This window comes from Dasypus novemcinctus, chromosome 21 (genome assembly GCF_030445035.2).
Source record: "Dasypus novemcinctus isolate mDasNov1 chromosome 21, mDasNov1.1.hap2, whole genome shotgun sequence".
Lineage (NCBI taxonomy): Eukaryota > Metazoa > Chordata > Mammalia > Cingulata > Dasypodidae > Dasypus > Dasypus novemcinctus.
This window is the reverse complement of record NC_080693.1, coordinates 71,632,594-71,647,007: the sequence shown is the minus strand read 5'-3', so window position 1 is coordinate 71,647,007 and position 14,414 is coordinate 71,632,594. Positions and strand designations below refer to the sequence as shown.

Sequence of the window (14,414 nt, the reverse complement as noted above, 5' to 3'; positions counted from 1 at the left end):
TGTTTTAATATTCAATATAAATAAGAGAATAAGTGATATCCCTACCTTCTGAACATCAGTATCATGTTTCTGTTGCAGTTTAAGCTTCTCTTCATGAAATTTAGCTTCCATCATTTTTGTTTTCATGTCCAACTTCAAGGAAAATATTTTTAAGATGTTATTAATTTACATATTCTTTTGGCAAAAACACACAAATTAAAATAACTCTCTATATCAAAGAAAACAGCATCATTCACTTTTGTTTTGTAGCCACAGGTGCTAGCAATCACATTACATATACCAATATGTTAGTTACATTCTGTCAATTAATTTCCAAGCTACTTAAAAGTCTTCAAAATAAATTTTGCTTTTAAAGCAAACTCACAGTAAGTAAAATCATCAATTATCTACCCCCTACCCCCCCAACAAAGTCACTTTAAATCTTTAGCTTTTAATTTTAAATCTACACAGCATTCTAACCTTTATTATTTTTAATTTAAGTCTCTACTTCAACCATGTACTTTTTCCTTTTCTCACATCTATGTATTTACTTTAAAATACTCGTAAATATTTACCTACATACTAAAGTATGTATGAACGAAGGCCTGTAAACATGGCAAATTATTGATAAATCCCTATCTTTCTCAAAATGTTTTCCAGTTCTCTCCTCCAGACTCTTAGACCCCAAGCTCCATCCAGTCAAATGAATGATTGTTAATTTTTTTTTTTAAGGAGGTACTGGGGATTGAACCTGGGACCTCATACATGCAAAGCAGGCACTCAACCCCTGAGCTGGAGGAGTTCATCCCTCCTCAAGGATGTACTTTTGAGATTACATTAACAACTCCTCTATTCCTCAGAGCAACACCACATGCAGCAGTGTTCTGAGCATAGTAAGATTGTAACCAACACTTTTGATAATAATATGCATATGGTGGAAAAAATTCTAATAGTACTATGTGACAGGTTTAAGAAGAAATAAGAATTTATTACCTCAAATACAAAAGTATTTGGCCACATGGATTCCTTACCATTTAAAAGAATATGTGCATTGGAGACTAACAAACCCCATTTCTAGTTTTAATTCTGATCCCACCACATATAAACTATTCAGAGTTTAGGCAAAGTACCACTTTGAGCCTCTCTTATCTCTTCTGCTAATAACCTCAATGTGTCGTGTTACATTCAATGAAAAATTTAAGAGACCATACACATTTCAATGCTTGGCACAAAGTAGGTATACAAAAAATATTAGACCACAACTTCCAGGAAAATTTTCTTAAAAGATATTAGACATGCATCGTCATAACATTTTTCTTTAACATTTTTGAATTACACATTGTAATTTTCAACTCCTATTTCAAATACAAAAAGAATGAATTTGAACTTAAGAAAACATGAATCATCAAATCAGCAAATAAAATAGAAATTTTAAATTTTTACAAATAAATTTAACATAACAGATTCATGATTTTTAAATGTCATGAATGGAAGAAAGGAGACAGTTATCTGTTTACTACGCAAATGGGAAAAAAATCTGAATGTTTTCATTCTCTTGCTTCAAAATCACATATTACTTCCTTATTTTAACATACATGGGCTTGGATAATCTAAGTCCATAAGAAGACCTCTGACAGAAGCATTTTGGGAATCTGTTAAAAAAAGAATCAACTCAAAAAACATCTGGCCAGGGAGTGGATGTGGCTCGATGGTTGAGCACCTGCTTCCCACATGGGAGGTCCCGGGTTCGGTCCCCAGGTCCTCCTAGAAACAAAAACAAACAACAAGCAATCAAATGAAGAAACCAACTCAGGGAAGCTGATGTGACTCAGTGGTTGAGCACTGGCTTCTCAGATAAGAGGTCCCGGGTTTAATCCCTGGTCCTGATACCCCCCCAAAAAAAAAAAGTAAAAAAAAGGATCTGGCCAGATGTATGAGAAAAGATGCAATGCTCGATCTTTCCATAATAGCTTCTAGAGAACATGTGAGGGTCAGCTCTACTTACCATGTAAGTATGCCCCTATATCCCACCCACCACCTCCCACTTGTCATACCCTCTGATCAGTCTTGGCTGGTCATATTAGGAATAAACACTGACACCGGCATAAACAATCCATTGGGCTAGCAAGTAATCATTCAAATTTTCTCTCTCAAAAATCTGAATTTAGATCGCAAGTTAGCTAGTTGGGGGTTAAACCCAAATTCTAGAGGGGCAGCAAACAAGAGTACATGAATGAATCCAGTATGCAGAGGAAGGCAAAGCAAAGACTAGAAATGGCGTGGCATCTGCAATAGGAAATACACATAGGCTCCAGTGGTCTTTGTAACACCAGTTTATATTTCAACACCAAAGGATTTCAGTGTCCCTTTGTATGTAAGGCAGCCTGGTGGATATCTGTTCTTTGTAACCAAAGAAATTTATCTAAATTCTTTTTCTGTAACTATTTACCTTGCTATGATATAATATTAAACTTAAAGAAAAGTTGCAGTGATGGCAAAAGGAGCTTTCATATGTCCTTTACTCAGATTCACCATTTCGTTACCTTTTTCCCCACATATATTATGTCACATATATATAACATATATATATATATCATCATATGATTTCTGAATCATTTGTAAGTTAGAGACATTGTGCCTCTTTACCTGTAACAACTTCAGTGTATATTTCATAAGAACAAGTACACAATCTTTCAAACCCACAGCAAAGTTATCAAAATCAGGCAATGTAATCTAAACACAGTAATATTACCCACTATGCAGTCTATAATCAAGTTTAATCAATTATCATAATAATGCCTTTCATAGCAATTTTTCCTTGGTCCAGGATTCATTCCAGGACCATGCATTGCTTTTAGATGTCATATCAACTAAATTTCCTTTAACCTACAACAGTTCTTCAGCCTTTGTGTTTCCCGACTCGGACATTTTTGAAAAGTATAGCCAGTTATTGAATGTCTTAATTTGGATTTGTTTAATGTTTCCTTGTGATTAGATTTATTTGATTTTGGCAGGAGTACCACTAAAGTGGTGGTGTATATTTTCCATTGCATCTTTTTGGGAGGCACAGGATATCAGTTTGTCCCAGTATGGGAAATCTGATAACCTGGCTAAGGTGGTGAACACCAGGAGACTATGAGGACAGTATAAGATGAGCATTCCACTATTGCTATTCTTTAAAAAAGAGATAAAGGAGTTTCTCGTCTCCTGAAACTCCTAACTTAATGTCGCAGAAGAGCTCTACATTGCTGCCCTGTACTCTAAAGCATGAATCATGATCAATCATGAGAATTAAAAGAAGCACTGAACTCCATCTGCCATGACTATAGAACCTATGGGTCTCTGTAGCCTTCAGAAGAACCAATACCCGGGGTTATATCTACTCAGTTGACCCTACTTTGGAGTTTGTGTTTCTGTGAGATGGAGCTGGACTCAGATGTGATCTTTGTTCACAAGCCTCTCCTGTTACTTTTACCGGAACTGTAGTTGGTGCTGGGGTTTAATATATACTCAGGGGATCCGAATCTCTGGACTGACCATGTGATAGCCAGGCCCTGAGCCTCAACAGACTTCAGCTCCTACACTCTGGTTTATTGGACTTACCCCACTCAGCGAACATGGAGTTGAAGAAGGTTAGCCACTACACCATGGAGCCAAGAGTGCCTATAACTGAAAGCAGGAGGACTGCATCCAGCATCCATGTGGAATCTAAGCCCCCTCGTTACAGATGTGGAGTGGACACAACCATTCCAAGGTCCACAGGATGAAAGAATAGAGTATGGATTAGAGTGGACTTATTGATATTCTATTCATGAACTATTGTGATTAGTAATCGAAGAAAATGTGGCATTGGTGTGGAGAAAGTGGCCATAGTGGTTGCTGGGGGTAGGGAATGGGAGGAAGAGATGAGATGTGGAGGCGTTCTCAGGACTTGGAGTTGTCCTGGGTGATCCTGTAGGGACAGTTACCAGACATTGTATTTCCTCCCATGGCCCACTGGGTGGAATGTGGTAGAGTGTGGACTATGATGTGGACCATTGACCATGAGGTACAGCGGTGCTCTGAGACGTATTCACCAAATGCAATGAATGTCTCATTATGATGGAGGAGATTGTTGTTATGGGGGGAGGAGTGAGGTGAGGGGAGTGGGGGTTATATGGGGACCTCATATTTTTTGAATGTAATATTTTAAAAATAAAGACAAAAAAATAAATAAATAAAATTAAATAAATAAAAAAGAATTAAAAGAGGGAAGCAGATTTGGCTCAACTGATAGAGCATCCGCCTACCATACAGGAGTCCCAGGGTTCAAACCCAGGGCCTCCTGATCCATGTGGTGAGCTGGCCCATGCACAGTGCTGATGTGCACAAGGAGTGCTGTGCCATGCAGGAATGTCTCCCGTGTAGGGGAGCCCCATGCACAAGAAGTGCACCCCTGCAAGGAGAGCCGCCCACACATAAAAACGCAGCCTGCCCAGGAGTGGTGCCGCACACACGGAGAGCTGATGCAAGAAAAAGAGACACAGATCCCCGGTGCTGCTGACAACAATGCAAGCGGACACAGAAGAACACACAGTGAATGGACACAGAGAGCAGATGGGGGGGAGGGGAGAGAAATAAAACATAAATCTTTAAAAATAAATAAAAGGATTAGAATATAAAAACTATATCTAACTAGTATAATATACCCAAAATCAATGCATGTGGCACCTTCACAGTCATTCACAGACAAGCACAGAAAGGTGAAAAATTTGAGTTGCCCAATGCACACAATCACAGCTGAGGATGTACAAGGTGACTTTTGGTCTTCTTGTTTTAACTCTCATACTATAAGCAGTGTCTTTCTCATGGGTACATTTATCCCACACTTTTGCACTTTTTGTTTGTGATTTCACTGTTTAAAATGGCTTTTAAGTGTAGTGTTGAAATACTATCTAGTGTTCCTAAGTGCAAGAAGGCCATGATGTACCTTAGGAGAAAATACGTATGTTAGATAAGCTTCATTCAAGCATGAATTATAGTGTCATCTGCCATGAGATCAATGTAAATGATCAATAATATATATTAAGTATCTTTAACCAGAAACATACATTTAACAAGGTTATATATTTCTCAGCTGATGAGAATGTTGTGACCAGAGACTCACAGGTACCTGACCCTGAAATTCTCTAAAAGCAATGGTTCAGTATTTGCTAATTCAATGTTCATGTGACTTTATAGAACATAACTACTGTGAATAATGGGAATTGACTGTGTAATTATGTAAGTATATATACATATACACACATACATACATAATGTATTTATATATACATATATTGTATACAAAAAGACATTGAACATTATTTAATTGGACACAAAAGACTGAAACTGAAAAATAACTTTAATACTTCTAATTTGTTTGCTCTCCCAATAGCCCTGATTCCAAACAACATTTAAGTTTTCTTTTTCTGGCCTGGTATACATGCTATTGACCTCAGATTTAAGAAACCTGAAAATCTACTTTAGGCAATGATGGAGAAACTGGTACTAAACTAACCTCCCACTGTTAACCATAAAACTGGATACAAGACAGAAGGTAACTATTTTCAGGCATTGGATAAAAGGCAGTGCAGTACCGTCACCCATGAGAAAAGGGAAGCTCATAGGCTGAGCCCCACAATTGTTCAGTTCTCTGTCTGGGAACAATTATCCGGCTGCTGCACAACTGGAGTCAGGCAGAGTACCATGGGCCCAACAGGCAGAGAAGGCAGAAATCAGAGTTCAAGGCAGCTGAAGACACTGGAATGTGAAATACAGGGTACCAAAGTGGAAGCTGCCCAGCAATGTCCTCCACTAATCCTTGACTATGGGATGGGCTATACAAGCACTAGGTGAGACTGACAATGAATAAATAACAGAGTTTGGCTGCTATGAGGTAGAGAATATAATAGATACTACAGATTAAGAAGTGCTAGGGAAAGTTTAAAGTACAGCCAGGTCAGAATTGAGAGACCCTCCTAGCAGCCTTTGAAAACTCCACCTGAAATACAACATAAGTCACATCCTAGGCCTACTGTAGCTAGGTGTGTGACCCAAAAAAGCCTAGAAACAAGCCTTCATGAGATCCTCAGAGGAGAATTCATAGGCAGGATTGTGTCAAGATGGAGGGATTTGAAAAATATCTTTGTCTTTCCACAGATTTGCCTTGAAAGAATGTAAAACCAAATCTACACAAATTAAAGATAATCAACCAGTAAATGAACAGCCTACAAAAACAAAAAATAATCAATATTCTTCAGAGGAAAATAACAAAAGCTAAAGTCTCTACAAGGTACAATCACAATGCCTTTTACACAAAAGTTGATAAATATGAAAAAAAAATATTGTTGTCCATGAGAACAAAGTAAATAAATAAGTTTAGTATAAAAGAAATTAAAGCAGTTAATATAAGTATCTTCAATAACTAAAGAAAATAAATTCAAAGAAAAAGGAAATTTTTATTTTACTGAGAGGACAGGGAATCTCAGCAAAGAAATGGAAACTATAAAAAGGAAACAAATAGAAATTCTGGAATGGAAAATTAAAGTAACTAGAAGGAAAAAATTCACTGCATGGGCTTAAAAGAAGATTGGAGATGGCAGAAAAAGGGTCTATAAGCTTGATGACAGAACAATAGAAATGATCTCACCCAAATTAAGAAAAAAAAAAAAAAAAAGATTGAGAATTGAGGAAAATAAGCCAAGCTTCAGGAACCAGAGAAACAAAATCAAAGTTATTGGAGTACTTAAAGAAGAGAGGGAGAATAGAGAACAAAAACTCTTTAAAGAAATAAAAGCGGGAAGCGGACTTGGCCCAGTGGTTAGGGCGTCCGTCTACCACATGGGAGGTCTGCGGTTCAAACCCCGGGCCTCCTTGACCCGTGTGGAGCTGGCCCATGTGCAGTGCTGATGCGCTCAAGGAGTGCCGTGCCGTGCAGGGGTGTCCCCCATGTAGGGGAGCCCCCGCACAAGGAGTGCGCCCCATAAGGAGAGCCGCCCAGGGCGAAAGAAAGTTCAGCCTGCCCAGGAATGGTGCCGCACACATGGAGAACTGACACAACAAGATGACGCAACAAAAAGAAACATAGATTCCTGTGCCGCTGACAACAAAAGCGGACAAAAAAAAACACGCAGCAAATGGACACAGAGAGCAGACAACTGGGGGCGGGGGGAAGGGGAGAGAAATTTTTAAAAAAAAGAAATAAAGGCAACATATTTTCCAAATTTAATAAAAATAAAAATACAGACTTACAGATCCAAGATGCTCAGTGAACCCTAAGCAGGATAAATACAAAGAAATAAAAAACCCAGGCACATTACAGTCAAACAAAAAACCAAAGACAAAAAGAAAATCTTAAAAGCAGCCAGAGGAAAAGACACATCACCTACAGGGGAACCATAGTAAGAATGAGTGTTTGCTCCTTATCAGAAACAATGGAAATGAGAGGACAAAGGAATATCTTAGAAGTGCTGAAAGAAAAGAAAAACATTTTAAAGGAAAGAAAAGCTGACAAAATTAGTGCACTACAAGAAATACTGAAGGGTGTTCTTGAGTCTGAAAGAAAATTATACTAGATATAAACTCAGATTTATGAAGGAAAGAAGAGTATCAGAAATAGTAAATAAGTAGATAAAAATTTAAAACATTTTTCCTTCTTGTAATTTCCTCAAAAGAAAACTGATTATTTAAAGCTAAAATTACAACACTGAAAGGTATGGTTTATAATGTATATTGAACTATAACAATAGCATAAAAGATGGGGGGTGTGATTAAATTGAATTTTACTGTTGTTAAGATTTCATTTGTGAAGTGGGAAACAGAAAATAGGTAAGGTCTAATAAATAAAAAACAAAACAAAAAAAGTGGGAAAGGTCTAGAGTGAAGTGTGAAAAGGTACAATATTGGCATTAAATAGATTTTAATAAATTAAGTATGCATATTTTAGCTAGGAAGCCAGGTCATTCCAGAGGATACACTTATACATGTCTTAGAAGGATCTCACTGACTGCCGCAATAAACAGTGCTGATGCGGGGGGGAGCCCTGAGGGCTCTAGAGACATCTGGACACCACAGGCAAGGCAGACAACCCCAGGAATTCAGCACCCTGTTAGTGGGTCTTACCTTGGAATATAAGATATCCTATCTCTCCCACCCAGTGTATCAGAGTTGTTCTCATTTATAATTTTCCTACACACATTCTTTTGCCCTTTTTATATGAACCTATAATTAACACTATACCTGTTAAATAAGTGTCCCAGAGATTTAAATCTTCTGGCTATTCATATGCTGGTTGAGACTTGAATCCCAGCAAAGTTGCAGTCAACACTTATCCTCCAATTCATTTGATTCACCCAGGACAACTAACAAAAGGATGATGATGGACAATGAGCATCCCAAAAAACTGAGTATCTATACCTGCAAGCAAGATAGTTCCACCCATCTGTCCTATGGGATCTAAGCCCCCTCTCAACTGAAAGCAGAGTGGGCATTACCATGCCCAAATCCTCAAGATTGAAGAATGAACAAACATAAGGGGGACTGCAAGTTGGACTAAAGAAGACATTATTATTCTAATAATGGAAGAACCTATAACATTGATATAAAGACAGAGGTTCTGAGGGGAGGGAGAGGGAATAGGTGTAACATGGGGCATTTTTGGGGCACTGGAATTGCTCTACATGACATTGAAATGATGGATACAAACCATTATACATTTTGTCAAAACCTATAAAATTGTGCAGCACAAACTGTAAACCAAATGTAAACTGTAGACCATGATTAGTATGCCTAAATCTTCAATATGTATTCATCAATTGTAACAGATGTACCATACTAATGAAAGATGTTGTTAATGGGGAAAAGTGTGGGAGGGGAAGGGGGTGAAGTATATGGGAATCTCCTATATTTTAGATATAACATTTATATAATCTAAAGCTTCTTTACAAATATTTTTTAAAATCTCAATTAAAAAAAAGACAACAATGAAGTTTGCTGCACTGACTCTTCCTTTCACAAAAGATTTCTCTGTAGCATGTGATGCAGTTTGATAGCATTTTATCCATAGAATTTATTTCAAACTGGAGTCAATCCTCTCAAACCCTGAAGCTGCTTTATCAACTAAGGGTATATATACCCTAAATCCTTTGTTGTCATTTCAACAATGTTCACAGCATCTTCACCAAGGGCAGATTCCATCTCAAGAAAACACTTTCATTGCTCATCCATAAGAACAACTTTTCATTCATTAAAGATTCATCATGAGATTGTAGCAATTTAGTCACAACTTCAGGCTCAATTTCTAACACTAGTTTTCTTGCTATTTCTACCACATTTGCAGTTATTTCTTCCACTGAAGTCTTGAACCCCATAAAGTAATCCATGGGGGTCAGAATCAATTTCTTTCAAATTCCTATTAATGTTGATATTTTGACCCCCCATGATTCACAAATGTTTTAACAGCATCTAGAATGGTGAATCCTTTCCAGAAGGTTTTCAATTTACTTTACCCAGATCTATCAAAGGAATCACTACCTATGACAGCTACACTCTTACAAAATGTATTTCTTAAAAAATTAAGACCTGAAAGTCTGAAATGACTCCTTGATCCATGGGCTGCAGAATGGATGTTGTGGTAGCAGTTACGAAAACAACATGAATTTCGTTGTGTATCTTCCTAAGAGCTCTTGGATGATAAGGTACATTGTCAATAAGAAGTAAATTTTTGAAAGGAATCTTTTCTTCTGAACAGGAGGTCCCAACAGTGGCATTAAAATACTCAGTAAACCATGTTATAAACAAATGTGCTCCCATCCAGGCTTTGTGGTTCTATTTACAGAGCACATGCAGAATATATTTAGCATAATTCTTAAGGGCCTTAGGATTTTCAGAATGGTAAATGAGCATTGCTTCAACTTCAAGTCATCAGCTGCATTAGTCCCTAGCAAGAGAGTCAGCTTATCCTTTGAAGCTTTAAAGCCAAGCACTGACTTCTCTCTAGATATGAAAATCCTAGATGGCATCTTCTTCCAGAGAAGGCTGTTTCATCTACAATGAAAATTATCAACCATCTTACTAGATCTTCTGGATATTTTGCTGCAGCTTCTACATCAGTACTTGCTGCTTCATCTTGTAGTTCTTTTTTTCATTGGTTCAATACGAAGTTTTATTAAGCTATATTTACATACCATATGATCTATCCAAAGTGTATGATTGATGGCTTTTAGTATAGTCGCAATGTTGTACACATTCATCATCTCAAAAATTTTAGAACAATGTCATTACCCCAAAAAGAAAGATTCCACACCCCTGTAGCATTTCTTCCTCAGACCTACATAAACTACTAATCTAAATTCATCTTTATAAATTGATTTATATTTATATTTTATATAAATGGAATCATTCAATACGTAATACTCTGTGTCTGGTCTCCTTCACTTAGCAAAATGTTGTGTGGTTTTTCTTGGTCTGATATTAACATTTTATAGTATTAAATTGCATTTGTTCAGTTTCAAAGAAGAATGGTCTTGTATATGCAATTCTAACCATACTCATATTTCACATAATATATTTATATTTCTCATAATATTTAGTTCATAATAGGGCAATCATACAGTATTTGTCCTTTTATGTCTGGCTTGCTTCACTCAACATAATTTTCTCCAAGTTCATCCATGTTGTCATAGGATTCATGACTTCATTTCTTCTTACCACTGCAGAAAATTCCATCATATGTATATTCCACATTTTGTTTATCCATTCATCAGTTGTTGGACACCTGGGTTGTTTCCAATGTCTGGCTATCGTGAATAACGCTGCCATGAACATTGGTGTGCAGATGTCTATTTGTGTCACAGCTCTCAGTTCTTCTGGATATATACCTAGCAATGGTATTGCCTAGTCCCATGGCAAGTCTATATTCAACTTCCTGAGGAACTGCCAAACAGTCCTCAACCATGGCTGTACCATTCTACATTTCCACCAACAGTGAATAAGTATTCCTATCTCTACACATCCTCTCCAACATTTACAGTTTTCCAGCTTTTTAATAGTGGCCAGCTTAATAGGTGTGAAATGACATCTCACTGTAGTTTTAATTTTCATTTCCCTAATTGCTAGGGATGTTCAATACTTTTTCATGTATTTCTTCACCATATGTATTTCTTCTTTGGACTATTGTCTTTTCAAGTCTTTTGCCCATTTTTTAATCTGATAGTTGGTCATTTCATTGTTGAACTATATGATCTCCTTATGTATCAAGTATATTAAACCCTTGTCAGATATGTGACTGCCAAATATTTTCTCCCATTGAGTTGCCTGCCTCACATTTTTGACAAAGTCCTTTGAGGTGCAAAAGTGTTGGGTTTTTAGGAGGACTCATTTATTTATTTTTTCTTTGTTGCTCATGCTTTGGGTGTAAGGTTTAAGAAACTACTACCTACCACAAGATCTTGAAAATGTTTTCCTACATTTTTTGCTATGATTTTTTTGGTTGTTGTTTTTATATTTAGGTCCTTGATCCATTTTAAGTTAATATTTGTATAAGGTGTGAGATAGGGGTCTTCTTTCTTTCTTTTGGATATGACTATCCAGTTCTCCCAGCACCACTTTTTAGTCTTGTTCCAGCCCAGCTGGATGGGCTTAACAGCCTTGTCAAAAATCACTTAATTATAGATGTGAGAGTCAACTTCTGAGTTCTCGATTTGGTTCCACTGGTCATTCTGCCTCTCCTTATGCCAGTACCATGCTGTGTTTACCACTGTAACTAAGTAATATGTTTTAAAGTCAGGAAGTGAAGAGTCTTCCAACATCATTCTTTTTAAAGATATTTTTGGCTATTCAGGGCCCCTTACCCTTCCAAATAAATTTGATTATTGGCTTTTCAATTGCTGGAAAAATGGTTGTTGGGAATTTTATTGAGATTGCATTGATTCCATAAATCTGTTTGGGTAGAAGTGACATTTTAACAGTATTTGTCTTTCAATCCATGAACATGGAATGTCCTTTCATTTATTTAAGTCTTCCTCGCTTTCTTTTAGCAATGTTTTGTAGTATTTCTTTATGTCCTTGGTTAAGTTTATTCCTAAATATTTTATTGCTTTTGTTGCTATTATGAACAGATCTTTTTTCTGATTTCCTCCTCAGATTGCACGTCAGTAGTGTATAGAAACAGTAATGATTTTTGTGTATTAATCTTGTATCCTGACATTTGCTGAACTCATCTGTTAGTTCTAGTAACTTTGTTGCGGATAGTTCAGGATTTTCTAAATATAGGATCAATAGTGAAAGTTTTACTTCTTCCTTTCCTCTTTGGGTGCCTTTGATTTCTTTGTCTAGTCTAATTGCTCTAGCTAGATCTTCCTGCACAATTTTGAATAATAATGGTGATAGTGGGCACCCCCGTTTTGTTCCTGATCTCAGCAAGCTTTCAGTCTTTCACCATTCAGTACGATACTAGCTGTAGGTTTTTCATTTATGCACTTTATCATATTGAGAAAGCTTCCTTCTATTCCTATCTTTTGAAGTGTTTTTATCAAGAAAGTATGCTGTACTTTGTCAAATGCCTTTTCTGCATCAATTGAGAGGATCATGTGGTTTTTCTTCTTCAATTTATTAATGTGATTTCTTACACTAATTGATTTTCTCCTGTTGAACCACCCTGCATACCTTGGATAAAACCCACTTGATCATGGTATTTAATACTGTTAATGTGCTTTTGGATTTGATTTTTAAGTATTTTGTTGAGGATTTTTGCATCTATATTCATTAGGGATATTGGTCTGTAATTTTCTTTTTTTTTTTTTCTTTAGTATCTATCTGGTTTTGCTCCTAAGGTGATGTAGGCTTCATAAAATGAGTTCAGTAGCATTCTTTCCTTTTCAATTTTTTTGGAAGAGCTTGAGCAAGATCAGTATTAGGTCATCTTTGAATGATTGGTAGAACTCACCTGTGAAGCCATCTGGTCCTAGGCTTCTCATCTTTGGGATATTTTTATGACTGTGTCAATCTCCTTACATGTAATGGGTTTGTTGAGGTCTTCTATATCTTCTCAGGTCAGTGTGGTGGTTCATGGTTTCTAGGAATTTGTCCATCTTATCTACATTTTCTAGTTTTTTGGCATAAAGTTGCTCATAGCATCCTCCTATGATCTCTTTTATTTCTACAGGGTGAGTGGTAATCTCTCCCCTCTCATTTCAGATTTTATTTATTTGTGTCTTCTTTTTTTCTTTGTCAGTATAGTTAAGGGTTTGTTGATTTTGTTAATCTTCTCAAAGAATCAACTTCTGGTTTTGTTGATTCTCTCTATTGTATTTTTTTCTTCTTGATTTCCTTTATTACTTTTGCTTTTGTTTTTGTTTTTGTTTTTTTGCATTTCATATAACTTTTATTTTTTTTATTTTTGTCTTTATTTTGTTTTAATGTTACATTATGTTACAACAACCTCCTCCATCATTATGGGACATTCACTGCACTTGGTGAATACATCTCTGAGCACTGCTGCACCACATGGTCAGTGGTCCACATTATAGTTCACACTCTCCCCCAGTCCACCCAGTGGGCAATGGGAGGACATACAATGTCCAGTAACTGTCCCTGCAGTACCACCCAGGACAACTCAAAGTCCTGAAAATGCCCCCACATCACATCTCTTCTTCCCACTCCCTACCCTCAGCAGCTACCATGGCCACTTTCTCCACATCAATGCTACATTTTCTTTGATTACTAATCACAACAGTTCATGAATAGAATATCATTAAGTACACTCTAATCCATACTCTATTCCTCCATCCTGTGGACCCTGGAATGGTTATGTCCACTCCACATCTATATCAAAAGGGTGCTTAGATTCCACATGGATGCTAGATGAAATTCTTCTGCTTTCAGTTGTAAGCACTCTTGGATCCCTGGTGTAGCGACTGACCTTCTTCACCTCCCTGTTAGCTGGATGGGGTAAGTCCAATAAACCAGAGTGTAGGAGTTGCTGCTCTGTTGAGGCTCAGGGCATGGTGATCACATGGACAGTCCAGAGATTCAGGTCCCCCAAGTATACACTAAACCCCAGCACCAACCACAGGTCTGGTAAAATAACAGGAGAGGCTTGTGAACAAAGATCACATCTGAGTCCAACTCCATCACACTCAGGAACACAAACTCCAAAGTAGGGCCAACTGACATGGCACTGAACTCCATCTGCATGACCATAGAACCTGTGGGTCTCTGTAGCCCTCAGAAGAACCAATACCTGGGGTTGTATCTACGTTAGCTGTCTCTGGGACTCTGCTGAGGTGTGCAAAAGGGTGACCCCTCTGATGACCTCCCGGCTCTTTTTTGGAGACTCATAGCCGTATAAACTCATTTGTCCTTTCCATTTCCCCCTTTTATTCAAGGTCAAAAATCATTTTTAACTCCTGATATTA

General features: G+C 37.2%; 1 protein-coding gene across 4 annotated transcripts in view; it reads right to left on the bottom strand.

Moving 5' to 3' along the window:
• CEP112 (centrosomal protein 112) overlaps positions 1-14,414 on the bottom strand; it is a 575,007-nt gene that overhangs the window by 457,172 nt on the left and 103,421 nt on the right. For all 4 annotated transcript variants that reach the window (XM_058284590.1, XM_071210757.1, XM_058284587.2 and 1 more), the window contains exon 9: positions 46-132. In XM_058284590.1, the coding sequence (XP_058140573.1) occupies positions 46-132 (87 nt within the window). The remainder of the gene's footprint in view (positions 1-45; positions 133-14,414) is intronic.